This window comes from Leucoraja erinacea, unplaced genomic scaffold, assembly GCF_028641065.1.
Source record: "Leucoraja erinacea ecotype New England unplaced genomic scaffold, Leri_hhj_1 Leri_531S, whole genome shotgun sequence".
NCBI classification, from domain to species: Eukaryota; Metazoa; Chordata; class Chondrichthyes; order Rajiformes; family Rajidae; genus Leucoraja; species Leucoraja erinaceus.
In genome coordinates, this window is record NW_026576434.1 from 67,441 (window position 1) to 91,299 (window position 23,859).

The 23,859-nt window shown below is 63.2% G+C and overlaps 3 protein-coding genes across 3 annotated transcripts in view; all 3 read right to left on the reverse strand.

The window, feature by feature from the left end:
* The window catches only part of LOC129694067 (proline-rich protein 36-like), a 41,308-nt gene extending 23,675 nt beyond the window's left edge, over positions 1–17,633 (reverse strand). Inside the window, exons 1-9 of the mRNA XM_055630797.1 lie at positions 17,419–17,633; positions 16,837–17,287; positions 15,905–16,342; positions 14,874–15,781; positions 11,670–14,787; positions 11,363–11,578; positions 11,207–11,269; positions 9,826–9,909; positions 7,419–7,663 (exon numbers count right to left, since the gene is read on the reverse strand). Of these exons, the coding sequence (XP_055486772.1) occupies positions 7,419–7,663; positions 9,826–9,909; positions 11,207–11,269; positions 11,363–11,578; positions 11,670–14,787; positions 14,874–15,781; positions 15,905–16,342; positions 16,837–17,287; positions 17,419–17,633 (5,738 nt within the window). The remainder of the gene's footprint in view (positions 1–7,418; positions 7,664–9,825; positions 9,910–11,206; positions 11,270–11,362; positions 11,579–11,669; positions 14,788–14,873; positions 15,782–15,904; positions 16,343–16,836; positions 17,288–17,418) is intronic.
* A 46-nt stretch (positions 17,634–17,679) lies between these two features.
* LOC129694068 (basic proline-rich protein-like) lies at positions 17,680–21,196 on the reverse strand. The gene is made up of 3 exons (XM_055630798.1): positions 20,679–21,196; positions 19,133–20,496; positions 17,680–19,016 (listed from the first exon to the last, which is right to left on the reverse strand). Exons 1-3 carry the CDS (start codon positions 21,194–21,196, stop codon positions 17,680–17,682), a joined length of 3,219 nt encoding a protein of 1,072 aa, XP_055486773.1.
* A 201-nt stretch (positions 21,197–21,397) lies between these two features.
* LOC129694069 (uncharacterized) lies at positions 21,398–22,681 on the reverse strand. The gene has a single exon (XM_055630799.1). It carries the CDS (start codon positions 22,679–22,681, stop codon positions 21,398–21,400), a length of 1,284 nt encoding a protein of 427 aa, XP_055486774.1.
* Between the last annotated feature and the right edge of the window lie 1,178 nt (positions 22,682–23,859).

A 23,859-nucleotide genomic window follows, 5' to 3' on the forward strand; every position in this document is an offset into this window, starting at 1 on the left:
TTAAAAATATGATTCACCTGCTAGACAATTCTGCCCAGCAGGTGGACTGGATTGTAATGGAGAGAGAGGACTGCTCTCCGTGTAATACAGGAGCGACTCTCCTCTCACCAATGAATCTGAATAACAAAAATTACAATAAAAATCCAATGATACATAGCACAATTAGAACTTGGAAACAAATAAAACAGAATCTAAAATTAAGAAATCTATCTCTTTTAATGCCAATAGTCAATAACCCGTCGTTTAATCCTTCAATTATAGATACATCATTTACACAATGGGAAAGAATGGGAATTAAAACGATCGGAGACTTGTATGAATTAGGAAAATTATTATAATTTCAACAATTACAACTGAAATATAATTTAAAGAATAATCAATATTTTAAATATCTTCAAATCCGTGGCAATCTGAAAGAATACACAAAAGACTATCATAACATGTCCCCAGACATATTGGATGAAGCCATGAAGCCAAAGGCTGAATCAGCAAATCTAATATCATACTTATACAACATTATTTTAAATATAGAAATACCTACAACCGATGGTATTAGAAGAGACTGGGAACAAGAACTAGCTATAAAAATTTCAAAAGAGAGCTGGAATAAACACTTACTATATGTGCATAGATGCTCGATCAATGTACGACATACTCTAATTCAATATACAACATTACATAGACTATATTATTCAAAAATTAAAATAAATAAACTTTTCCCCAATGTCTCACCCATTTGTGATAAATGTCAGTCACAAGAAGCTACCATAGCGCACTCTTGTTTTTTGTATAAAAATCCAAACATTTTGGAACTAAATATTTGAAATCTTCACAAAATTATTTAAAATCAAACTTGTAACAAAAGCAGAATGGATCATTTTTGGAATATCGGAAGATAACCCCGAATTAAACGTGTTTCAAAAGAACTTACTTAATTACGGGCAAATAATGGGAAAAAAGCTTATACTCCAAGTTTGGAAAAATGCTCCAATACCAACAATAAAAATGTGGATTTCAAACATGTTCGAAACACTACACTTGGAAGAGATGAGACTCCTCCTAGCTGGCAAAGCAGACCACTTCCAAAAGACGTGGTCTGCATTTATGGAACAATTACAAGCATAAGGTGCAATAGTAATTTAAAATATAAATGGTACCAGGATCTGGTAACGGGGGTATAAAATATATATATTTTTTAAACACGGTTGGTATATCCTTTTTTGCGAGTTTTGTGTTACAATAGAGCGATTGTTTTTCCTTTTCTTTTCTTTTCTTTTCTTTCTGGCGTCTTATTTCCTTTCTTTACTTCCTTCTCTAACTTCTTCCCTAAAGGGCTTTCTTTTCCCAACACTTTCCTGCACCTTCACGATTCTTGCTCACTTTCCTTACTTCTTTTATTTCTATCTTTTTTAAAGCTCGAAAAATGAAGTGGTACAACAAATGTAATAAGATATATCTGATGTGTATTATAGTAATTTACTGTACTTCTAATTAAAATAAAAAAATAAAAAAGAAGGCGCTGAGATGGTAGTCGGTTCCGTTGTCCGGTGATGGAGGATGCTCGTAGGCGAGCTACTTCCCTCCCCCGGCCACAATGCTGTAGCTCCGTGCCCGGAGCGCCGCGGCAGCAGTGAGTGATTGTTACTGGCATGAACCTGACCCCCTCCTTCTCAACGCTCCTGCCCTCCCCGCAACTTTACCCGTGGCTGGACTCCCCACACGCTGTGAAAGGAACTCTCCCCCGAATTGTCATATTACTCACGACAGGTGACTCATTTATAATTATTTATATTTCTACGGAAATTTTTCCCAATTGGGCCCCGCACCTCCTAAGGCTGGTCCTGCTACGAACCACGTGTTGGGTTATTGCAGGTTGGGGAGATCTCAAAGTGATCCGAAGCAAACAACATGAAGCTAGGCTACGAAGCAATGAAAATCCACTTGGAGCCAGCAACCTGCTGGGCAACGATCTGCTATTGAAAGGCCAGACACGGCGACCCAGCGGACTGTGTGAGTTTGTTTTTCCATGGAGGCCCTGGCAGCAGCAGTGGCGACGAGGTCACCGTCCAATCATCAGCCAGCGTCTTGGCAGGTGGGGCCGCGAGGGTGGCGTTGATGGTGGAGGGTCCCGATCCGAAATGTCACCACCCATCTTCTCCGGAGACGCTGCCCGACCCGCTGAGTTACTCCAGCACTCTGTTTCCTCTTCTGCAAGTGCTTTACCTTGATGTGCACCTTTCATCTCACTGGCCTGACTCTGGGCATCAACACATGAAGGTCTGAAGAAGGGTCTCAACCTGAAACATCACCCATTCCTTCTCTCCAGAGATGCTGCCTGCCCTGCTGAATTACTCCAACATTTGTGTCTATCAACACATGAAGTTGGTTACAGCCCATGTTATGACTTCTGAGTCTGAATTACACTTGGCTCCATCACGTAGAGTGATACAGTGTGTAAATAGGCCCTTCGGCCCAACTTGCCCACACCGTTCAACATGTCCCAGTTACACTACTCCCAACTGCCTCCATTTGGTCTAAAACCCAGCAAACCTGTCCTATCCATGTACCCCTCTAACTGTTTCATAAACGATGAGATAGTCCCAGCCTCAACTACATCCTCTGGCAGCTCGTTCCATATACCCACCACACTTTGTGTGGAAAAAGTTACCCCTCCGATTCCTATTAAATCTTTTCCGTTTCACCTTAAACCTATGTCCTCTGGTCCTCGATTCATCTACTCTGGGCAAGAGACTCTGTGCATCCACCCGATCTATTCCTCACATGATTTTATATACCTCTATAAGATCTCCCCTCATCCTCCTGCGCTCCAAGGAATAGAGTCCCAGCCTGCTCAACCTCTCCCTCTAGTCCTGGCAACTTCCTCATAAATCGTCTACCCTTTCCAATTTGACATTGTTGCTATAACATGGTGCCCAGAACGGAACTGAACACAATACTCTAAATGTTCACAACATTATAAATACTCACAATCTCTTATATTTTCTGTTGCAAAAGGACTCTCTTTTTTCACGTTATTTGTTTAACCTTGGGCCATTCCAAACATTTGCATGGTGGTTCTTTTGAATTAACTTCCATCGGGTTGCAAAAGGATTACAAGAAATCTCGCCGACAGTTTGGTAGTATAGATGCAAGGTGCTGGAGCAACTCGGCGGGACAGGCAGCTTGTCTGGTGACCAAGGGTCTCGACACAAAATGTCCCCCATTCCTTCTCACCAGAGATGCTGCCTGTTCCGCTGAGTTGCTCCAGTATTTTGTGTCTATCTTCGGTTTAAACCAGCATCTGCAGTTCCTTCCTAGACAGTTTGGTAAAGGTTTTTCCAGAGACAAATCATGTGTCTGTCAAAATTCTCCTCACCCGAGTAGCCACCCATCACTTGCCTGGCTTTGTCCTGCCCCCACCTACCTTTTGACTTTCTCTCGAACTCAACTCCACCCATCTCCCCCCCCCCCCCCCCCCACTCCCACTCCCCCCTACAATCACTTTGTCACAATTGTGCACCTATCCCCCCCCCCTGCTCCCTTCTGTTTTTTTGTTTATCTGTTTCTTGTTTTTTGTACTAAATTATATGTATGCACTGAGTACGAGCAGCTTTCAATTTCACTGTACATGTATAGTGACAATAAATGGCACATCTATCTATATCTACTTTGAAGGAGCGTCTTGGTCCAAAACGTCAGGCAACTGAGTCATCCTACCACAACCAGAGAGCAGTGCTGAACTACCTCTTTGGTGAGTCTCGGACTATCCTTGATTTGCTGGCTTTACCTTGCACTAAACGTTATTCCCTCATCATGCATCTACACTGTAAATGGCTCGATTGTAATCATGTATTGTCTTTCCGCTGACCAGTTAGCACGCAACAAAAGAATCTCATTGTATCTCAGTACAGATGACAATAAAGTACTCTCATGGAACCACTGTGGAACACGGGTCGGTGATGTTTCACTTCGGGGCCCATCTTCAGACTGCTCCACTGCAAAATCTCCTCAAGGTATGTGGACTCAAAGAAAGATCCCAGTGAGGGGCGGCATGGTGGCACAGCGCTTGAGTTGCTGCCTTACAGTGCTTTCAGTGCCAGAGACCCGGGTTCGATCCTGTCTACGGGTGCTATCTGTACGGAGTTTTACGTTCTCCCCGTGACCTGTGTGGGTTTTTTCCGAGATCTTCAGTTTCCTCCCACACTTCAAAGACGTACAGGTTTGCAGGTTAATTGGCACTGTGTAAATTGCCCCTTGTGCGTGTAGGATGGTGTTAATGTGCAGGGATCGATGGTTAGCATGGGCTCGGTGGGCCAGAGGGCCTGTTTCCTTGCTGGATCTCCAACATAAAATAACTTTTCTGCAACTGGAGTTATCTGAGACCTTCTCTCGCTGCTCCACCTCTGTGACCCTGGACCTTGAAGAAGAATCGGTTCTGTGCGATGGTCGGCATGGACTCGGTGGGCTGAAGGGCCTGCTTCCATTCTGTATCTCCAAACTAAAATAAACATCAGCGTGGAGAAGGGTCCTGACTCAAAACTACTATCACCTATACATGTACTCCAGAGATGCTGCCTGGCCTGCTGAGTTACCCCAGCACTATGCCTCTCTTTTTTTTTGTAAGTGAGAATGTGGGATTTTCTAGATTTTAGTTTAGTTAAGAGATACAGCGCATAAACAGTCCCTTCGACCCACCGAGTCCGCACCGACCAGTGATCCCCGCATATTAACACTATCCTACACCCACTAGGGACAATTTGCACCTATGCCAAGCCAATTAACCTACAAACCTGCACGTCTTAGGAGTGTGGGAGGAAACCGAAGATCTCGGAGAAAACCTACGCGGTCATGGGGAGAACGTGCAAACTGGTGTCTCGGGTCTCTGGTGATGTACCGAACCCGGGTGTATGGTGATGTAAGCGCCATAAGGCAGCAACTCTACCGCTGCGCCGCCATGCCACCCTAAGAATATCTTGTAGTACTTTGTGCAGTACTGATCGTCTTGCTTTTGGAAGGATGTCATTAAGCTGGGAAGAGGGCAGGAGAGATTGGTCAATACTGTTACTGGCACACCCGCTCATTACAGACCTGCTGTCTAAAACACAACCCTCTATCCCACCGTTTGCCCCTGTCTTCAAGCCAATTTTGTATCCAAATGGCAAGCTCGTCCTGAATTCCATGTGATCTAACCTTCCAGACCAACCGAGCATGCAGTACCCAGAAGATAGCACAGCAACAAGCCCACAATGCTTGTTCTACATGTCTATATTTACATATCTACATACAGTATATTTATTTATAGATACAGCATGGAAACAGGCCCTTTCTGCCCACCGGGTCCACGCCGACCAGCGATCCCCGCACATTAACACTATCCTCCACCCATTAGGGACAATTTTTACATTTACCAAGCCAATTAACCCACATACCTGTACACCTTTGTAGTGTAGGAGGAAACCGAAGCTCTCGGGGAAATCCCGCGCAGGTCACGGGGAGAACGTACAACTCCATACAGGCAGCACCCGTATTCAGGATTGAACCTGGGTCTCCGGCGCTGCATTTGCTGTAAGGCAGCAACTCTACTGCTGCGCCTGTGTGCGCCCTACAATGATGCCTACTTAAACTGATGCCTTCTATCGATGTATCTACACATCTCCTACATTTACTACATTAATACACATTCTCTAAACTTTTCTCCACTCACCTAAAAGCTATACTCTCTGGTTTAGTTTGTGTTCATAAGTTCGAGTGGCAGAGTTAGGCCATTCGGCCCATCAAGTCTACTCCGCCATTCAATCTTGGCTAATCTATCTTTCCCTCTCTACCCCATTCTCCTGTCTTCTTCCCACAACCCCTGACACCCGTACCAATCAAGAACCTGTCAATCCGGCTTTAAAAATATCCATTGACATGGTCTATACATCCTTCTGTGACAAAGAATTCAATTGATTCACCACCCTCTGACTAAAGAAATTCCCCCTCATCCCCTTCCTAAAAGAACGTCCTTTAATTCTGAGGCCTAGTCCTAGACTGTCCCACTATTGGAAACATCCTCTCCACATCCACTCCATCCAAGCATTTCATTATTCAGTGGGCTCCACAGCTGTCTGTGGTAATGAATTCCACAGATTCCACCCTCTGGCTAAAGAAATTCCTTCTCCTTTCTAAAGTAGTGTCCTTTAATTCTGAGGCCTAGTCCTAGACTGTCCCACTAGTGGAAACATCCTCTCCACATCCACTCTACCTAGGCATTTCACTATTTGTTTAATTTAGTTTAGTTTACCTTAGAGATGCAGCATGGAAACAGGCTCTTCAGCCCACCCGGGGAAATAAATTCTGGCTGTCTATCCCATCTATATCTTTTTCATCAATGATTATCACAGAAATCTGGAAGGCCGCAGGGTTTGCAAATGAATTTAGTGCTGGGGTAAGACGTTAACTTGGAGTTTGCAAGATAGTTCAGGTTATCTTGCAGGCTAGGATTTACAAGCATGGTCCCAGGAATGAGTTGGTTAGCCGATAATGAGCGTTTGTCGTCACTGGGCCTGTATTTGCTGGAGTTTAGAAGAATCAGCGGGGGACCTCATTGAAATGTACAGAATAGTGAAAGGCTTGTATAGAGTGGATGTCGAGAGGATGTTTCCACTAGTGGGAGAGTCTAGGACTAGAGGTCATAGCATCAGAATTAAAGTACGTTCTTTTAGGAGGGAGATGAAGAGGAATTTATTTAGTCAGATGGAGGTAAATCTGTGGAATTCATTGCCACAGAAGGCTGTGGAGGCTGTGAGTGGATATTTTTAAGGCCGTGATGGATAGATTTTTGATTAGTACGGCGGGTGTCAGGGGTTATGGGGAAAAGGCAGGAGAATGGGGTTAGGAGGAAGAGAGAGATCAGACATGATTGAATGGTGGAATAGACTTGATGGACCGAATGGCCTACTCTTATGCTGAAGCGAGCAATTTTGAGGTTTGCTCTTAAGGTTTTAGCTTGCGCTCTTCGTCTTTTTACGTTCTTCGTCTTTTTGCATTCTTCATCTTTTTGCGTTCTTCGTCTTTTTGTGTTTGTCTTTTTGCGTTCTTCGTCTTTTTGCGTTTCTTTTTGTTCGTCTTTTTGCGTCCGTCCTCTTTTTGCGTTTGTCGTCTTTTTTCGTTCGTCGTCTTTTTGCGTTCGTCGTCATCTTTTTGCGTTCGTCGTCTTTTTGCGTTCGTCGTCTTTTTGCGTTCGTCGTCTTTTTGCGTTCGTCGTCTTTTTGCGTTCATCGTCTTTTTGCGTTCGTGGTCTTTTTGCGTTCGTCGTTCTTTTTGTGTTCGTCGTCTTTTTGCGTTCGTCGTCTTTTTGCGTTTGTCTTTTTGCGTTCGTCGTCTTTTTGCGCGTTCGTCTTTTTGCGTTCGTCGTCTTTTTTGCATTCATCGTCTTTTTGCGTTCGTCGTCTTTTTGCATTCGTCGTCTTTTTGCGTTCGTCGTCTTTTTGCGTTCGTCGTCTTTTTGCATCCGTCGTCTTTTTGCGCTCGTCGTCTTTTTGCGCTCGTCGTCTTTTTGCGTTCGTCGTCTTTTTGCGTTCGTCGTCTTTTTGCGTTCGTCGTCTTTTTGCGTGTCTTTTTGCGTCTTTTTGCGTTTGTCTTTTTGCGTTCGTCGTCTTTTTGCGTTCGTCGTCTTTTTGCGTTTGTCTTTTTGCATTTGTCTTTTTGCGTTTGTCTTTTTGCGTTCATTGCTTTTCGTCTTCTTTTTGCGTTCGTCGTCTTTTTGTCTTTTTGCGTTCGTCGTCTTTTTGCGTTCGTCGTCTTTTTGCGTCCGTCGTCTTTTTTTGCGTTCGTCGTCTTTTTGCGTTCGTCGTCTTTTTGCGTTCGTCGTTTGCGTTCGTCGTCTTTTTGCGTCGTCGTCTTTTTGCGTTCGTCGTCTTTTTGCGTTCGTCGTCTTTTTGCGTCCGTCGTCTTTTTTGCGTTCGTCGTCTTTTTGCGTTCGTCTCTCTTTTTGCGTTAGTCGTCTTTTTGCGTTCGTCGTCTTTTTGCGTTTGTCGTCTTTTTGCGTTTGTCGTCTTTTTGCGTTTGTCGTCTTTTTGCGTTCGTCGTCTTTTTGCGTTCGTCGTCTTTTTGCGTTCGTCGTCTTTTTGCGTCCGTCGTCGTCTTTTTGCGTTTTCGTCTTTTTGCGTTCGTCGTCTTTTTGCGTTCGTCTTTTTGCGTCCGTCGTCTTTTTGCGTTCGTTGTCTTTTTGCATTCATCGTCTTTTTGCGTTCGTCGTCTTTTTGCGTTCGTCGTCTTTTTGCGTTCGTCGTCTTTTTGCGTTCGTCGTCTTTTTGCGTTCGTCGTCTTTTTGCGTTCGTCGTCGTCTTTTTGCGTTCGTCGTCTTTTTGCGTTCGTCGTCTTTTTGCGTTCGTCGTCTTTTTGCGTTCGTCGTCTTTTTGCGTTCGTCGTCTTTTTGCGTTCGTCGTCTTTTTGCGTTCGTCGTCTTTTTGCGTTCGTCGTCTTTTTGCGTTCGTCGTCTTTTTGCGTTCGTCGTTTTTTTGCGTTCGTCGTCTTTTTGCGTTCGTCGTCTTTTTGCGTTCGTCGTCTTTTTGCGTTCATCGTCGTCTTTTTGCGTTCGTCGTCTTTTTTGCGTTCGTCGTCTTTTTGCGTTCGTCGTCTTTTTGCGTTCGTCGTCTTTTTGCGTTCGTCGTCTTTTTGCGTTCGTCGTCTTTTTGCGTTCGTCGTCTTTTTGCGTTCGTCGTCTTTTTGCGTTCGTCGTCTTTTTGCGTCCGTCGTCTTTTTGCGTTTCGTCTTTTTGCGTTCGTCGTCTTTTTGCGTTCGTAGTCTTTTTTTGCGTTCGCGTTCGTCGTTTTTTTTTTGCGTTCGTCGTCGTCGTCTTTTTGCGTTCGTCGTCTTTTTGCGTCCGTCGTCTTTTTGCGTTCGTCGTCTTTTTGCGTTCGTCGTCTTTTTGCGTTCGTCGTCTTTTTCCGTTCGTCGTCTTTTTGCGTCCGTCGTCTTTTTGCGTTTGTCTTTTTGCGTTCGTCGTCTTTTTGCGTTCGTCGTCTTTTTGCGTTCGTCGTCTTTTTGCGTTCGTCGTCTTTTTGCGTTTCGTCGTCTTTTTGCGTTTGTCGTTTGTTTTTTGCGTTCGTCGTCTTTTTGCGTTCGTCGTCTTTTTGCGTCCGTCGTCTTTTTGCGTTCGTCGTCTTTTTGCGTTCGTCGTCTTTTTGCGTTCGTCGTCTTTTTGCGTTCGTCGTCTTTTTGCGTTCTTCGTCTTTTTGCATTCGTCGTCTTTTTGCGTTCGTCGTCTTTTTGCGTCCGTCGTCTTTTTGCGTTCGTCGTCTTTTTGCGTTCGTCGTTTTCTTTTTGCGTTCGTCGTCTTTTTGCGTTCGTCGTCTTTTTGCGTTCGTCGTCTTTTTGCGTTCGTCGTCTTTTTGCGTTCGTCGTCTTTTTGCGTTCGTCGTCTTTTTGCGTTCGTTGTCTTTTTGCGTTCATCGTCTTTTTGCGTTCGTCGTCTTTTTGCGTTGGTCGTCTTTTTGCGTTCGTCGTCTTTTTGCGTCCGTCGTCTTTTTGCGTTCGTCGTCTTTTTGCGTTCGTCGTCTTTTTGCGTTCGTCGTCTCTTTTGCGTTCGTCGTCTTTTTTGCGTTCGTTGTCTTTTTGCGTTCGTCGTCTTTTTTGCGTTCGTCGTCTTTTTGCGTTTGTTGTCTTTTTGCGTTCGTCGTCTTTTTGCGTTCGTCGTCTTTTTGCGTTCGTCGTCTTTTTGCGTTCGTCGTCTTTTTGCGTTCGTCGTCTTTTTGCGTTCGTCGTCTTTTTGCGTTCGTCGTCTTTTTGCGTTCGTCGTCTTTTTGCGTTTTGTCTTTTTGCGTTCGTCGTCTTTTTGCGTTTGTGTCTTTTTGCGTTATTTGTCTTTTTGCGTTTTTCGTCTTTTTGCGTTCGTCGTCGTTTTGCGTTCGTCGTCTTTTTGCGTTCGTCGTCTTTTTGCGTTCGTCGTCGTTTTTTGCGTTCGTCGTCTTTTTGCGTTCGTCGTCTTTTTGCGTTCGTCGTCTTTTTGCGTTCGTCGTCTTTTTGCGTCTTTTTGCGTTCGTCGTCTTTTTGCGTTCGTCGTCTTTTTGCGTTCGTCGTCTTTTTGCGTTCGTCGTCTTTTTGCGTTCGTCGTCTTTTTGCGTTCGTCGTCTTTTTGCGTTCGTCGTCTTTTTGCGTTCGTCGTCTTTTTGCGTTTCGTCGTCTTTTTGCTTTTTCGTCGTCTTTTTGCGTTCGTCGTCTTTTTTTGTTCGTCGTCTTTTTGCGTTCGTCGTCTTTTTGCGTCCGTCGTCTTTTTGCGTTCGTCGTCTTTTTGCGTTCGTCGTCTTTTTGCGTTCGTCGTCTTTTTGCGTTCGTCGTCTTTTTGCGTTCGTCGTCTTTTTGCGTTCGTCGTCTTTTTGCGTTCGTCGTCTTTTTGCGTTCGTTCGTCTTTTTGCGTTCGTCGTCTTTTTCGTTCGTCTTTTTGCGTTCATCGTCTTTTTGCGTTCGTCGTCTTTTTGCGTTTCGTCGTTTTTTTGCGTTCGTCGTCGTCTTTTTGCGTTCGTCATCTTTTTGCGTTCGTCGTCTTTTTGCGTTCGTCGTCTTTTTGCGTCCGTCGTCTTTTTGCGTTCGTCGTCTTTTTGCGTTCGTCGTCTTTTTGCGTTCGTCGTTTTTTGCGTTCGTCGTCTTTTTGCGTTCGTCGTCTTTTTGCGTTCTTCGTCTTTTTTTGCGTTCGTCGTCTTTTTGCGTTCGTCGTCTTTTTGCGTTTGTCGTCTTTTTGCGTTCGTCGTCTTTTTGCGTCCGTCGTCTTTTTGCGTTCGTCGTCTTTTTGCGTTCGTCGTCTTTTTGCGTTCGTCGTCTTTTTGCGTTCGTCGTCTTTTTGCGTTCGTCGTCTTTTTGCGTTCGTCGTCTTTTTGCGTTCGTCGTCTTTTTGCGTTCGTCGTCTTTTTGCGTTCGTCGTCTTTTTGCGTTCGTCGTCTTTTTGCGTTCGTCGTCTTTTTGCGTTCGTCGTCTTTTTGCGTCCGTCGTCTTTTTGCGTTCATCGTCTTTTTGTCTTTTTGCGTCCGTCGTCTTTTTGCGTCCGTCGTCTTTTTGCGTTCGTCGCTTTTTGCGTTCGTCGTCTTTTTGCGTTCGTCGTCTTTTTGCGTTCGTCGTCTTTTTGCGTTCGTCGTCTTTTTGCGTACGTACGTCGTCTTTTTGCGTTCGTCGTCTTTTTGCGTCCGTCGTCTTTTTGCGTTCGTCGTCTTTTTGCGTTCGTCGTCTTTTTGCGTTCGTCGTCTTTTTGCGTTCGTCTCTTTTTTGCATTCGTCGTCTTTTTGCGTTCGTCGTCTTTTTGCGTTCGTCGTCTTTTTGCGTCGTCGTCTTTTTGCGTTCGTCGTCTTTTTGCGTTCGTCGTCTTTTTGCGTTCCTTCGCTTTTTTTGCGTTCGTCGTCTTTTGCGTTCGTCCGTGCGTCTTTTTGTCGTTTGCGTCTCTTCGCGTGGCCTTTGCGTTTGCGTCGTTTTTTGCAAGTCCATTTTTGCGTGTCGCTCTTTTTGCGTGCCATCGGTCTGTTTTTGCGTTCGTCGGCTGCGGGGGCGTTCGTCTCTTTTGCTTTCCGTCGTCTTTTGCGTGCGTCGATAGTCGGTCGTGGCGCCGCGTCTGTTTGCGTAAAACGTCGTCTTTTTGCGTTCGGCGTCTTTTTGCGTTTTGCGTTGCGTTCGTCGTCTTTTTGCGTTCGTCGTCTTTTTGCGTTCGTCGTCTTTTGGCGTGCGTCGTCTTGGGGCGTTCGCGGCGTCTGCGCGGTTTGGGCGGCGTCGTCTTTTGGGCGGGCGTGCTGTGTGCAGTCGCGTGTTGGGCGGGCGTCGGGGGTCTTTGGGTGGGGCGTCGCGTCTGTTTTGCGTTCGGCGACCGGCGGGCGTCGGCGGCGGGGTTGGGTCGTCGTCTTGGGCGTCCGGCGTCGGGCGTGCGGCAGGGCTGGGGGCGTCCGGCTGCGGGCAGGCGGCGGCGTGTGGGGGGCAGGCGTCTTTGGGGGGGTCGGGCGGCGTGCGTGGGTCGTGCGCGGTCTTTGAGGCGTTCGTCGGTCTTGGTTTGGGGCGCGTCGGTGGGCGGCCGTCCGCTGTGTGTGGGCTTGCGTCGTCGGTTGGGTGCGGCCGCGTTTGGGCGATCGGCGTCCGGCGGGTGGGGGGCGGCGGGCGTCTGGGGCGGGCGGCGTCGCGGGTGCGGGCGGCGTGCTCAGGGGGTGGCCTTCGGGCGGGGTGGCGTCGTCTGGCGGGTGCGTCCGGGGCGGTCTTGGGTCGTCGGCGGGGGCGGGCGGTCGCTTGGGGGCTGCGTCGGCGGGGTTGCGGCGGGCGGCTTTGTGGCGGGCGGCGTCGGTTGGGGGGCGTCGTGTCGGCGTTGCGGGGGGCGGGCGGCGCGTGGCGTTTGCGGGGTCGGCGGGCTGGGGGCGGCGTCGGGGGCGGGCGGCGGCGTTGTTGCGGCCTGCGGCGGCTTTGCAGGCGTCTTGGGCCGGGCCGGCCGTGGGCGGGTCGGCGGCTGGGGGCGGGCGGCGTCGTTGGGCTGGGCCGCGGGGGGCGGGCGTGCGCTGTGGGTCCCGCGCGGGGGGGGCGTCCGTCGTCTTTTGGGGGGGCGTCGTGCGGTGGCGGGCGGGGCTTGGGTGCGGGCGCGTCGTTGTGGGGGGCGGTCGTCGTGGGGCGGGCGCGGCTTGGGGGGCGGGTCGGCGTTTTGGTGGGCGGGCGGGGGGGCGGCGGGGGGGGCGGGCGTCGCGGGGGGGGGCGGCCGTCGGGGACGGGGGCGGGCGGCAGGCGGGGGCGGGCGGAGGGCTTTGGGCGCCGCGGGCGGGCGGCCGGGGGGGGCGGCGGTTGGGGCGGGCGAGCGTGCGGGCGGCGTGCGTCGGCTTTGTGCGGGGGGACTGGGTGGGGGGGGCGGCGTGCGGCGGGGGCGGCGGGGGGGGCGTTGGGCGCGGCGTGCGGCCGGCGGGGTGGCGGGGGCTGCGGCGGGCGGCGGGGGGCGGCGCCGGCGGCGGTTTTGGCGGGCGGGGCGTCCGTGTCGTCGTTGGGCCGTCGGCGGTGGGTGGGGCGGTGTCGCGCTGCGGGCGGCGGGGCGGGGGCGGGCGCGGCGGGGGCGGCCGTCGGCCGGGGGGGCGGCGTCTGGGGGCGTCGGTGCGGCGGCGGGGGGCGGGCGTCAGTTGGTGCGGGCGTCCGGCGGCGGGTGGCGGGCGGCGTGGGCGGGCGGCGGGCGCGGGGAGGGGCGGGCGTCGGCCGGTGGCGGCCGGCGCGCGGGGGGCGGGCGGCGTCGGGGGGCGGGGCGCGGGGGGGGGGGGGCGGCGGGGGGCGGGGGGCGTGGGGCGGGCGTCGGGCGGGGGGGGCGGCCGCGGGGGGGGGCGGCGGCGGCGCGGCGGGGGGCGTGGGGCGGGCGGCGGGGGCGCCGGGCGGCGGGGGGGGGGCGGGGGGGGCGGGGGGGGGGTGGCGGTCGCGGCGGGGCGGCGGCGGGCGCGGGGGGCGGCGGCGGGGGGGGTGGGGGCAGGCCGGGGCGGGCGGCGGCCGCGGCGGGGGCGGCGGCGGCGTGGGGGGGGGGGCGGCGTGTCGGGGGGCCGGGGGGGCGGCCGGGGGGCGGGGTCGTGGGGGGGGGGGGCGGGGGGCGGGGGTCGGCGGGGCGGGCGGCCGGCGGGCGGCGGTGGGGGCGGCCGGCGCGGGGTGGGCGCGGCGTCGCGGTGGGTCTTCGGCGGGCGGGGGGGCGGCGTGGCGGGGGCGGGCGGCGGGCGCTCGGGGCGGGGGGGGGGGCGTCGGGGGGGGTGCGGGGGCGCGTGGGGGCTGGGGAGGCGGGGGGGGCCCCCCGGGGGCGGCGGGCCGGGGGCGGCGCGCGTGCGGCGCCCGGGCGGCGCGGCGGGGGGGGGCCGGCGTCCGCGGGGGGGCGGCGGCGGCGCGGGCGGGCGCTCGTCGGGCGGGGGCGCGGCGTCGGGGGGCGGGGGGCGGGCTCGCGGGGGCGGTGGTCGGGGGGCCGCCGGGTGGGCGGCGGCGGCGCGTGGGGGGGGCGGAGCGGCGTCCGGGAGGGCGGCGTCGGCGGGGGCGGGCGAGCGCGGCGGGCGGGCGGTGGGCGGCGGCGTGGGCGGGCATCCGTGGGGCGGGCGCGGGGCGCGGTAGGCCGGGGTTGGTGCGGGCGGTCGGGGCGGCGGTCGCGGGCGGGCGGCGGGGCGGTGCGCGGGGGCGGGCGGCGCGGGGGGCGGGCGGCGCTGCGGGGCGGGCGGCGCTGGCTGGCGGCGGGGGGCGGGCGGGGGCGGGCCGGGGTGGCTCCGGCGGGCGGGTGCGGGGGGGCGGCGGCCCGGGGGCGTGTGGGCGGGCGAGGGGGGCGGGCGGGCGGGGGGGGCGGTCGCGCGGGCCGGGGGGGGGCGCGGCGTCCAGGGGCGGGGGTGCGGGTGGGGGGAAAAAAAAGCGTCGCAGGCGAGCGCGCCGGTTGCGGGGTCGGCGGGGGGGGCGGGGCCGTCAGGCGGGTCGGTGGGGTACCGGGGGCGGCGTGGTTGCGGGGGCAAGGTTAAGGGTGGGCGGCGGGGGGGGGGGCGGGCGGCGCGGGGGGGCGGCGCGCGGGGGGCGCGGGCCGGCGGCGGGGTGCGGGCCGGCGTCTTGGCGGCGGTCGTGCGCCGCGGGGGCGCTGTGAGGCGGGTGGGCCGTCGTCTCTGGGGCGGGCGGCGTGCGTGGTCCGGGCGGCGGCTCGAAGAAAGGGGCGGGCGGGCGGCGCTCGGGGCGGGCGGGGTCGGGGCGGGCGGGCCGGCGGGGGGCGGCGTCGGCGGGGGGGGGCGGACGGGGCGGGGCGGGCGGCGGTGGGCGGGGCGCGTCGGCGGGGGCGGCGCGGGGGGCCGGGGGGGCGGGGCGGGGCTCCGGGGGCGGGGGGGGGCGGGGGGGGTTGCGCTCGGCACGGGGGGGGGGGGCGGGGGGGGCGGGCGGCGGCGGGGCTGCGGCGCGCGGGGGCGGGGGCGCCGGGCGGCGGGGGCGGCGCGCCGCGGGGGGGTAGCGGCTGGGCGGCGTTGGCGCAGCGGCGGGCCGGCGGGGCGGGCGGCGGGGGGGGCCGTCGCGGCGGCGGCGGCGGGGCCGGGCGGCGGGTGGGCGCGGCCCGGGCCGGGCTTGGGGGCGTGTCGGCGGCGGTCTCAGGGGGCGGAGCGGCGTCGTGGGGGGCGGGCGGGCTGTTGGGGGGCGCTGCGGCGCGTCGCTGGGCGGGGGTCGGCGGCGGGGGGGGCGGCGCGTCGGGGGGGGGGGCGGGCGTCGTCGCGGGGCGGGGCCGCTGGCGGGGGCGGCGGCGGGTCGGGCTGGGGCGTCGCGGCGGGGGCGGGGGCGTCGGGGGTGGGGCGGCGGCGTCGGCGTCGCGCTGGGGTTCGGGGGCGGACGGCGGCCGGGGGCGCGGTCGCGCTGGGGGGGGCGGCGGCGTTCGGGGGCGCGCGGTCGTTTCGGCGTGGAAGCCCGCGCGTCGCGTCGGTGGGGCGGGAGGCCGGGGGGGTCTTGGGCGCGGGCGGCGCGGGGCCTTCTCGGGGGGGGGGTCCGGTCGCGCCCCGGGTGGCCGCGCGGCGGGCGCGGGGCGGGTCGGGCGGCGGGGCGGGGGCGGGGCGGGGCGCGGGCCGTCCGGTCGGGGGGGCGGCGGGCGGTCGGGCGGGCGCCCCCCGCGGGGCGTGTGGGGGCGGGCCGGCGGGCGGTCGGCGTGGGAGGCGGGGCGGCCGCGGGTGGCGGGGGCGGGTCGCGGGGGGGGGGCGCGCCGGGTGGCCCGGGCCTCGCGGGGTGCGCCGGGCGGGGTCGTGGCGGCCGGGGGGCGGGGCGCCAGCGGGGGGGGCGGCGGGCTCGGGCGGGGCGGCGCGGGGGCGCGGCGGGCGGGGGGCGGGGGCTCGGGGGGCGGCAGCGCGGGCCGCGGCGGCGGGGCGGGGGCGGGGGCGCCGGGGGGGCGGCGGGGGGCGGGGCGGGCGGGTCGGGGGCCGGGGGGCGGGGCAGCGGGGCAGGGCTGGCGCGCGGGGGGCGGGGGGCGCCGCGGCGGGCGGGCGGTGCGCCCGGCTGGTCTTTTGGGCGGGGCCCGCCGGCGGGGGGCGGGCTGCGGGGGGGGCGGGCGGCGGTCTTGGGGAGAGGGGGATCGGGGGGCGGCGTGCGGCTGCGGGGCGGGGGCGGGGGGGGCGGTGGGGCGCACGGGTCTCGGGCGGGGGCGGCGGGGGTGGGGCGGGGGGCGGCGGGGGGAGGGGCGGCGGCGGGGGGCGCTTGGGGCCCGGGTCCGGGCGGCGTGGCGGCCGCGGGGCGTGGGGGGGGCGCGGGGCGGGGGGCGGGCCGGCGCGGCGGACGGGAGGGGGCGGCGGCGTGGGGGGCGGGGTCGGCGGGGCGCGGCCGCCGGGTGGGGGGGCGGCGGGTCCGCGGGGGGGGGGCGTCTCGGGGCGGGGGGCGGTGGGGGCGGGGGGGCGCCCTAGCCGGGCGCGGTCGCGTCGCGTGCGCGTGCGGCGGGTGCGGCCGGGCGGGGGCGAGGGGCGGGGTGGGGCCGGCGGCGCGGGGGGCGGCGGGTGGGCGTCGCTGGGTGCGGGGGCGGGCGCGGGGGTCGGGGGGGGGGGGGGGGGGCGCCTGTGTCGATCTCGGCGCGCGGGGGGGGGGCGGCGGGGGGGCGGGGGTAGCGCCGCGGGGGCGTGGCGGCGGCGGCGGGCCGGGGCGGGGCCGCGCGGGGGGGGCGGCGTGCCGGTTGGCGGGGGGGGCGTCGGGGGGGGGGGGGCGGCGGCTGGGGGGGCGCGGGGGGGGCTGGCGGCGGGGCGGGCCGGCGGGGGGTGGGGGCACGGGGGGGGGGGGGGGTCGGCGGGGGGGGGGGGGGGGCGCGGTGGGGGGGCGGCGTCGCTGGGGGCGGGGGGGCGGGCGCGCGGGGGGGCGGGGGAGGGGGGGGGGGGGGCGGCGGCGGGTGGGGGCGGGCGGTACGGCTAGTGCGGAGGCGGTCGGGGGGGGCGGCGGGCGGCGGGCGGCGGGCGGGCGGCGGTGGGCGGGCCCGGCGGGTGGGGCGGCGTCCGGCGGTCGGGCGCCGTTCGGCGGACGGGAGGCGTGGGACGCGGTGGCGTCGGCGGCGGGCAGGCGGGTCGTTGGTCGGGGGGCGGGGCTGTGTCGCTGGGCTAGGTCAGGGGGGGTGGGGGCGGCGTCCGGGTTGGGCGTTCGTCGGGACCTGTTTGTGGGCGTCGGCGTCTGGGTTGGTCGCACGCTTGGGCGCGTCGGTGGCTGTGTGGGCGGCGGCGGACGGGGGCGTGGGGGCGGTGTAAACGGGGTGGGCTGTGGGCGCGTACGGTCGCGGGGTTGGGGGGCGGTGGGCGTCCGAGGGACGAGGGCGGGCGTCGCGCGGGGCGCGTGGGTCGGCGGGGGGGCGTGGGCGGGGGTGACTCTTGGGGGGCGGCGGGCGTTGGGCGGTGGGCGGGGGGGCGTGCCTCGGGTTGGGGGGGGGGGTAGTCGGTCTGTGGGGCCTTCGCCTCGGAGCTAAGTGGGCTCTGTTAGTGGGTTCTCGGATTGGCGGGCGTTCGGCGTTGGGGCATTTCCGTGCGGCGGGGGGCGTTTGGGCGGGGGTTCTTGGGGCGTGCGCGTCGTTGGAGGGCGGGCTCGGCGTTTTGCGGGCGGGCGGGGCTGTTTCGTCGTTTGTTGGCGTCGGGGGCTGGATGTGTGCGGGTTGCGGAGGCGTTCGTCGTTGGGGGGCGGGGGCGGGGCGTCGGTACGTGCGCGCGGTCGTCGGGCATGACGGGCGCTTGTGGCGGGTGCGGCGGGGGGACGGGGGTGCGGGGATTAGGCGGGGGGGCGGGTGCGGGCGGCTGGGAGACGCGGGGTCTGTTTGGGTGGGTGTTTAGGGTGGGGGGCCGGATTCCCTGGGATCATGGTGGCGGTGGGGCGGGCGCTCGGGGGCGGTCCGCGTGGCGGGGCGGTTCGGCCGGTGTGGGGCGGCGCGGGCGGTGGTGGGCGGCGTACGGGTGGCGGGACGGGCGGTGTGGGGCGGGTATCCGCGTCGGTCTGGGCGTAGGCTGGGTCGTCGGAATGGGGCGGGGGGCTGGGGTGGCGGGGGGGCTCGGTGGGCGTGTGGGCCGGAGTGGGGGCGTTGGTCTGTTGGCGAGGCGGGCGGGCCTCGGGGGGCGGCGCCTTGGCCGGGAGGCGTTCTCGGTGCGGGGCGGTTTGCCTCGGGGGTCGTGTTGCGGGCGGGGCTGGGGGGCGTGGCGGCACTCTGTCGCGAGTGCCGACTGGTTGACGTGGTGGGCCTCTTTTGTTGTGCGTCGGCTGGTTTTGGCTACGGCGGCGCGATGCGGTGGCGGCGTGGTTGGCGTGTGGCATTTGGAGCGTGTTCGCGGCTTTCGGGCCTGTCGTTTGTCTCTGGATGGCGTGCTTTGGGGTGCTTCGGGTGGGCGGTGACGGGCGGCGTTTGCGGGTCGTGGTCTTGTTGGCGTCACCTGGGGGGGTTGGCTCTGGGCTGTGCGGGCGGCTGCGATCCCTTCTTGCTTTGTCGGTCGGGGGTGGCAGAAATCTGCGTCGCGCCGCGTTTCGGCTCGCGCGGTAAATGCCGTGCGGCCGTCTTGTCGTGGGGTCTCGGTCCTGCGGTTCTCGTGGTGTGCTGTCGGCTACGGGGGTGTCGTCCTCTCGGTCTAGCGGGTCCGCGGGGGGCTTGTTCGCCCGGGGGCGGTGTGGCTCGGTGGGGGAGCCTCCGCGTGTTGGGCGGTCGGCCAGGCGGGGGGGGCGGGCCGTCTCCTTTGCTTGGGCTGCGTCGGGTTGGGCTAGCCGCGGGGGGGCGGTGGGGCGCCTGGGGGTGGTCGGGCGTGGCGGGGCGGGGGGCGGCTCGGGTGGCGGCGGCGGGGGGCGGTAAAATCCGGCGGCTGTGGCGTCACGTCGGGGCGGGCGTTTCCGCCCAGCTGTGTGGTGCGGCGGCGCGCGCCGGGCGGCTGGCGTCGGGGGCGGTCGCGCTGAGGGGGGGGGCGCGGGATCGGCGCCGCGGGCGCCTCGTCCGGGGCGCGGGGGGCGGCGGCTTGAGGGCGTGGACTTGCCGGGTGGGCGGCGCGACGTCTCCTGGTCGGCTTGCGTGGGCGTCCCGGGGTCGGGCCGGCGGGGGTCTTTTTTGGGGCGGGGGGGGCGGGCCGGCGCTTTTGGCGTTCGCAGTCGGGGGGCGGGTGGCACGTTGGCTGGGTGAAGTGGGCGGGTTGGAGTGCGGTCGGGCGGGCGGGGTGGTCATGTGTCGTGCGGTACGCGCGTGGCCAACAGGGGAACGGGTGTTGCGGTGTCATTGCGTTCGGCTGGAACAGGGGTGGCGTGGCGGGTCGGGTTGCGTCCGTCGGGTGTTGTTGCGTTCGGCGTCGGCTTTTGGCCGTGGTCTCGCGGGTGCGGTCTCCCGGCGTTGTGCTGGTTTCGATGGGCTGTATGGGCGGCGTGGCGTGGGTGTGGGCGGTGGGGCACTGGGGATTGCTGTCATGGTGGGGGGCGTGTGATGCTTGCGCGTCCTTGAGGCGGTGCCGCGTCTTGGGGCGGGGGGACGGGCGGCGATGAAGGCGGTCGGCGGCGCGTTGAGGGCTTCGGCGTCGGTTGGGCAGCTTCGCGTAACGGTCGCGGTGTGGGCTTGAGGGGCGGTCTTGTGTGTGGGCCGCGTCAACTAAGGTCCGTGGGGCTGGTCGTGGGGGCGGCCGGCGGTCGGGCGGGCGGCCTCGGGCGCTGGGGAGGCGGTTGGCGGGGGGCGTGCGCGGGGGTGGGCGGCGGGTCAGGTGCGGCTGGCGGCAGCCGGGGGGGCGGGGGGCGGCGGTGGAGGGGGCGAGTCGGCGGGGGGGGGGCAGGGGGGCGGGCGGCGGGGCTGGGGATGCGCGGGGAGGCGTGCTCGGTCGGTGCGCGTGAGCGTGTCGTGGCGTCGGGGGAGCGGCGTCGGGCGAACGGCGGGCCGGGGCGGACGGGGGGCGGGCGCGTGCGTCGGGCGTGTGGGCGGGGGGGCTGTGCGCGTGGTGGGCGTGGTCGTCTGGTGGGTGGGTGCGGGGCGGCGCGGGGGCAAAAGCAATACACTGCAAATGGGCGGGGGGCGGGGACGGGGGGGAAGCCGGGGCGGGGATGCGGGGCAGGGGGGGCGGCGGGCGGTGGGACGGGGGCGGGCGGCGGCGGGGGGGCAGAGGGGTCAGGGCGCGCGGGCGGGGGCGCCGCGGGGCTCGGGCGGGGGCCGGGAGGGCAGATAGGCGGCGGCGGGGATCGGGCGGGTGCGGGTCGCGGGGGGCGGGTCTTACAGGCGTTCGGCGCAGCGGGGGGTCGGGGGGGCGGGGCGGGCAGGCCTGCGGTCGGGCGGGCGGGCGGGGCGGGCGGGGGCGAGCTGGAAGCGGCGGGCGTGTGGGCCGTGGGCGTGTCTCGGGGGAACGGTGGGGGCACGCGGCACTATTACGTGGGGACACGGGCGGGGGGGGGCGTGGGCCGCGGGTGGCGGACGAGTCGGGGATTGGCGGGACAGGGCGGGGCGGCGGTCGCGTCGCTGGGGTGCGGCGGGCGTCGGGCCCGGGGGTGGGGCGGCTGCGGCGTCGTTCGCGTGCGGGCGTGGCTTTACGCGGTTGGCGGGGGCAGGGGACGGGGGCTCGATGGGGGCGGGGCGGCAGGGATCTGGGGGCGGAAGGGTACGTTTGCGGCGGGGCTCGTTGGGGCGTGCGGGGTCTTAGGGGGGGGCGCTGGATGCGGGCGGGTCGGGGGGGGGGGCCGGTCGTCCGGCCTGCGGGTTCGCGGGGGGGAGGGGGGCGGGGGACGGGCTGGGCGGGGGGGCGGGGACGGTGGGCGGGGGCGCGTACGTCGGCGGGCTCGCGGCGTCGGCGGAGGCGGCGGCGGGGTGGGGGCGGGCGTTCGTCTGGTGGGCGGGCGGCGCGGGGGGCGCGGCGGCGTAGCGTCCGGAGCTGGTCAGGTCGGGCGTATTGCGCGGCAGCGTCGGAGGGCGTTCGTACGTCTGGGTGTCGGAGCGCGCGCGGGGGGACGGCCGGGCGGCGTGTTGGCGGGCATCGTCGGCGTTGGCACGTGCGTCAGCGGGGTGGGCGGGCGGCCGGCGGGTGGGCGGGCGCGTCCTAGGCGTCGGCACGCTGTAGGCATGGGGCGCGCGGCTGCGAGGCGGCCGGGCGCGGCTGTAGATCGTCGAACGCTGGGGGGCTAGTCGTCGGCGGGAAGCGCGTTCGGCGGCGAGATCGGCGGGCCGCCATGCGGATGCTTGGGCGGCGCCGACTGTAGCGGGCCGATCGGTTGAGAGTAGGCGCGGGGGGGGGGGTGGGCGGCTTTTTGGGCGGCGAGCCGCTGGAAATAGGCTAATAATGACAGTCATGGTTGGAACGGGCGGCGGCGGTGGCAGGCGGGGTCTGTGTGGGGCGGAGGCGGCGCGGGGGGCGTGCGGCGGCCGTGTTGGCGACGCGGCGGAGCGTCGGCGGCTTGTAGGCTGCGTGCGGCCGTGGAAGTGCAGGTCGGCGAGCGGGAATGCGGGCGTGTGGGCGGGGGGGGGGGCGGGCGGGCGGGGTGGGGGGCGGTGCTAGCAGCGGGGGGGGAGGAGGTGGCCTTCTTTACAACGTGGGCGGGGGGCTCTGCGTTGCGGACGGGCGGCGGGAGGCGGCGTGCGGGCGGGATGCGGTCGGCGGTCGGGGGCGGTTTTTCGTCCGGGCGTGCGGTCGCATCGCTTTGGAGTCGGGGCCGTGGGGACGTGGGCGTATGGCTTGTGCTGACGTCGCGGTCGGGCGTACTCTGTTTGGCGTCCGGGGTTTGCGGGCGGCGTCGTGTGGCGTTCGTCGGCGGTGGGCGCGTTCGTCTCTTTTAGCTGCTTCGTCGTCGTTTTTGCGATCGCCGGGTTGTTGGGGGGGGGGCAGTCGGTCGTCGTTTTGCCGTTCGCGGCTTTTGGCGTGCGTCGTCTTTTGTGCTTTCGTCCTCGTCCTTTGTTGTCGTACTGCTCTATCGTGGGGGCGGGGGGGCCGGGGGGCGGTTGCTGTGGGGGGGGGTTGGCGGGCAGCGGCTGCTGCTTCAGCGCGGGTGGGGGGGGCGGCGTCGTGTGGTGGGAGCGGGGGCAAAACACCAGTAGACTTTGGGTGCAGTCGTCATCGGGTGGAGGGAGCGTCGTTGGGGCTGGCGGGCATCGTCGTGGGGCGGCCGGCGTGCTGTGTGGGCGGCCGTCCCCCTCTTGTTCTTGCGGAGCCTCTGTGGGACGATCGGGCGGTGCGGGTGGTGTCTGCGGTAGCGTGGAGAGCAGGCGTGGGGGCTGCGGAAACGTCTGGTAGGCGGCGACGGCGCGGGGCGAGACTCGGGAGAAAGCTTTGGGGGGGGCAGTGGGGGCGTGGGCGGCGGCTGGTGTGCGTGCAGCGGACTGCCGGGCATTCAGCGCGGGGTGCGGCGGAGCGGGGTGCAGAGGCCCACGGTTGGGGGGCGTAAGACAGGCAGACGTGGGAATGGGTGCCGGGGCGGGCTGGGGGCGAGCGGCGGGGGGGGGAGCGGGGGCGGGGTGGGGCGGGAGCATCGGTGGGGCAGGTGGGCCTCTCGGAGGCGTGGCTGGGCGGCAGGGGGGGGGGGGCAGGCTTCGGGCGGGGGGCAGCCGCGTTGGGTGTGGGGTGCGGCGGCGGCGGGTGGCCGGCGTCCGGTGGTAGCGGGCATCGCGTGTGGCGGCCTCCGGCCTGTGGCGTCCTGGTGTACTTGCTGAATCTTCGGCGTCCCCCGTCGTCGTCTGCTTCCTGCTGCGCTTGGCGGCCGCGGCTTTTGGCCCCAGTGTCTTTTGAAGCCGTCGCATTGGAGCGGGCGAGCGCGGGGGGGCGGCCGTTTCGGGTGGCTCCATCGTCTTGGTGGCGGCCGCGTCTGTTTTGGCAGTTGGCGTCTGTGGGGCATGCGGCGTCTTTTGTGCGTGGTGGCCTTGTGGTGGGGATTAAAGGCAGCGTTTTGGGCAGTTGTCGGGGTTTGCAGCGCCCCGCTTGTTGCCTCCTAAACATCGGCTTTTGGCGTCCCAGGGAACGTGTGGCGTCCGATCGGCGGTGGCGTCGGCGTCAGTGTGGGCGCCGCTTCGGGAGGCGGGCGTGTGCGGCGGTTGGCGGCGACAGAAAAAAGCAATTCGCAAGCGGTATCGCGGCTTGTGGGGGGAGCGGCCGAAGACCGTCGGTGTGGCTTGGGGTGTGGAGGTCGCGTGGTAGCGTGAGATGAGTCAGCGTGCTGGCGGGGCGGGGGCACCGCGGGCCTCTGAAGCATTCCGTAGACCTTGGTGGGGGGCTCGGCGTTGGGGCATGCCGCTTTTGGCGGCGGCTTCTGGGGTGGAGGGCGTCGGGATAAGTATACAAGGCGGTCGTGTGAGGGCGGGGGGCTTTTTGCGGTCGTACGTGGTGGGGATTAGTCGTCTGTGGGGGCAGGTCGTCTGTGGCGTGCGCAGGCTTTTTGCGTTTAGGGGGCCGGGTTGTGGCGTCGGCTGTGTGGGCGGGCGGTAGGGGTGCGTTCCGCGTCGATTTTGCATGGGTCGGGTCGGCGGAGCTCGCTGTGTGGCAGGGTCAGTCGGCTGTTTGGGGGGCAGGTGCTCGGGCTGGGGTGGGGGCGCCGTAACGGCTGTTGGGGCGGTCGTCGCTGTTTTTTGTTGGGCGATGCAAAAAATAAACGGTTTGTTGGCGGGGGTCGGCGTTAGAAGGGGCAGGCTGGCGGCCGGGGCGGGCGGCTTGGGTAGGGGGGCGGTGAGGCGTCTTTGGTGGGCGGGTGTCGTTTAAGGCGGTTGCTATGATGGGGGGCAGGTATCCAGACGGCTGGGGGGCGGGCAGGTCTGTGGCGACAGCGGGGGGTGGGGGGGGGGGATGGGGGGGGGGGGGGGCGGCGCGAGTCTGCGGGCTCGATCGGGCTGGCGGGCGTCGCTTGCTCGAATATCGTCGTCGGTGGGCGGTGGGCGCGTTAGATTTGGCTGTTGGCAGTTGGTCTTGTTCGGGGGCGTGGGGAGCGGGGGTTCAAAACAGAAGTCGCGGGAGAGCGCTTTGTCGCAGTGAG

Coding starts and splice junctions, on each gene's coding strand:
- LOC129694068 (XM_055630798.1), bottom strand. CDS start 21,196: ATGACTGTCATTATTAGCCTATTTCCAGCGGCTCGCCGCCCAAAAAGC. Junction 20,497..20,678: donor GACGCCGCGAGCCCGCCGAC/GTACGCGCCCCC, acceptor TTCCGCCCCCAG/ATCCCTGCCGCCCCGCCCCC. Junction 19,017..19,132: donor ACCGCAACACCCGTTCCCCT/GTTGGCCACGCG, acceptor GAACGCCAAAAG/CGCCGGCCCGCCCCCCCCGC.
- LOC129694069 (XM_055630799.1), bottom strand. CDS start 22,681: ATGGAGCCACCCGAAACGGCCGCCCCCCCGCGCTCGCCCGCTCCAATG.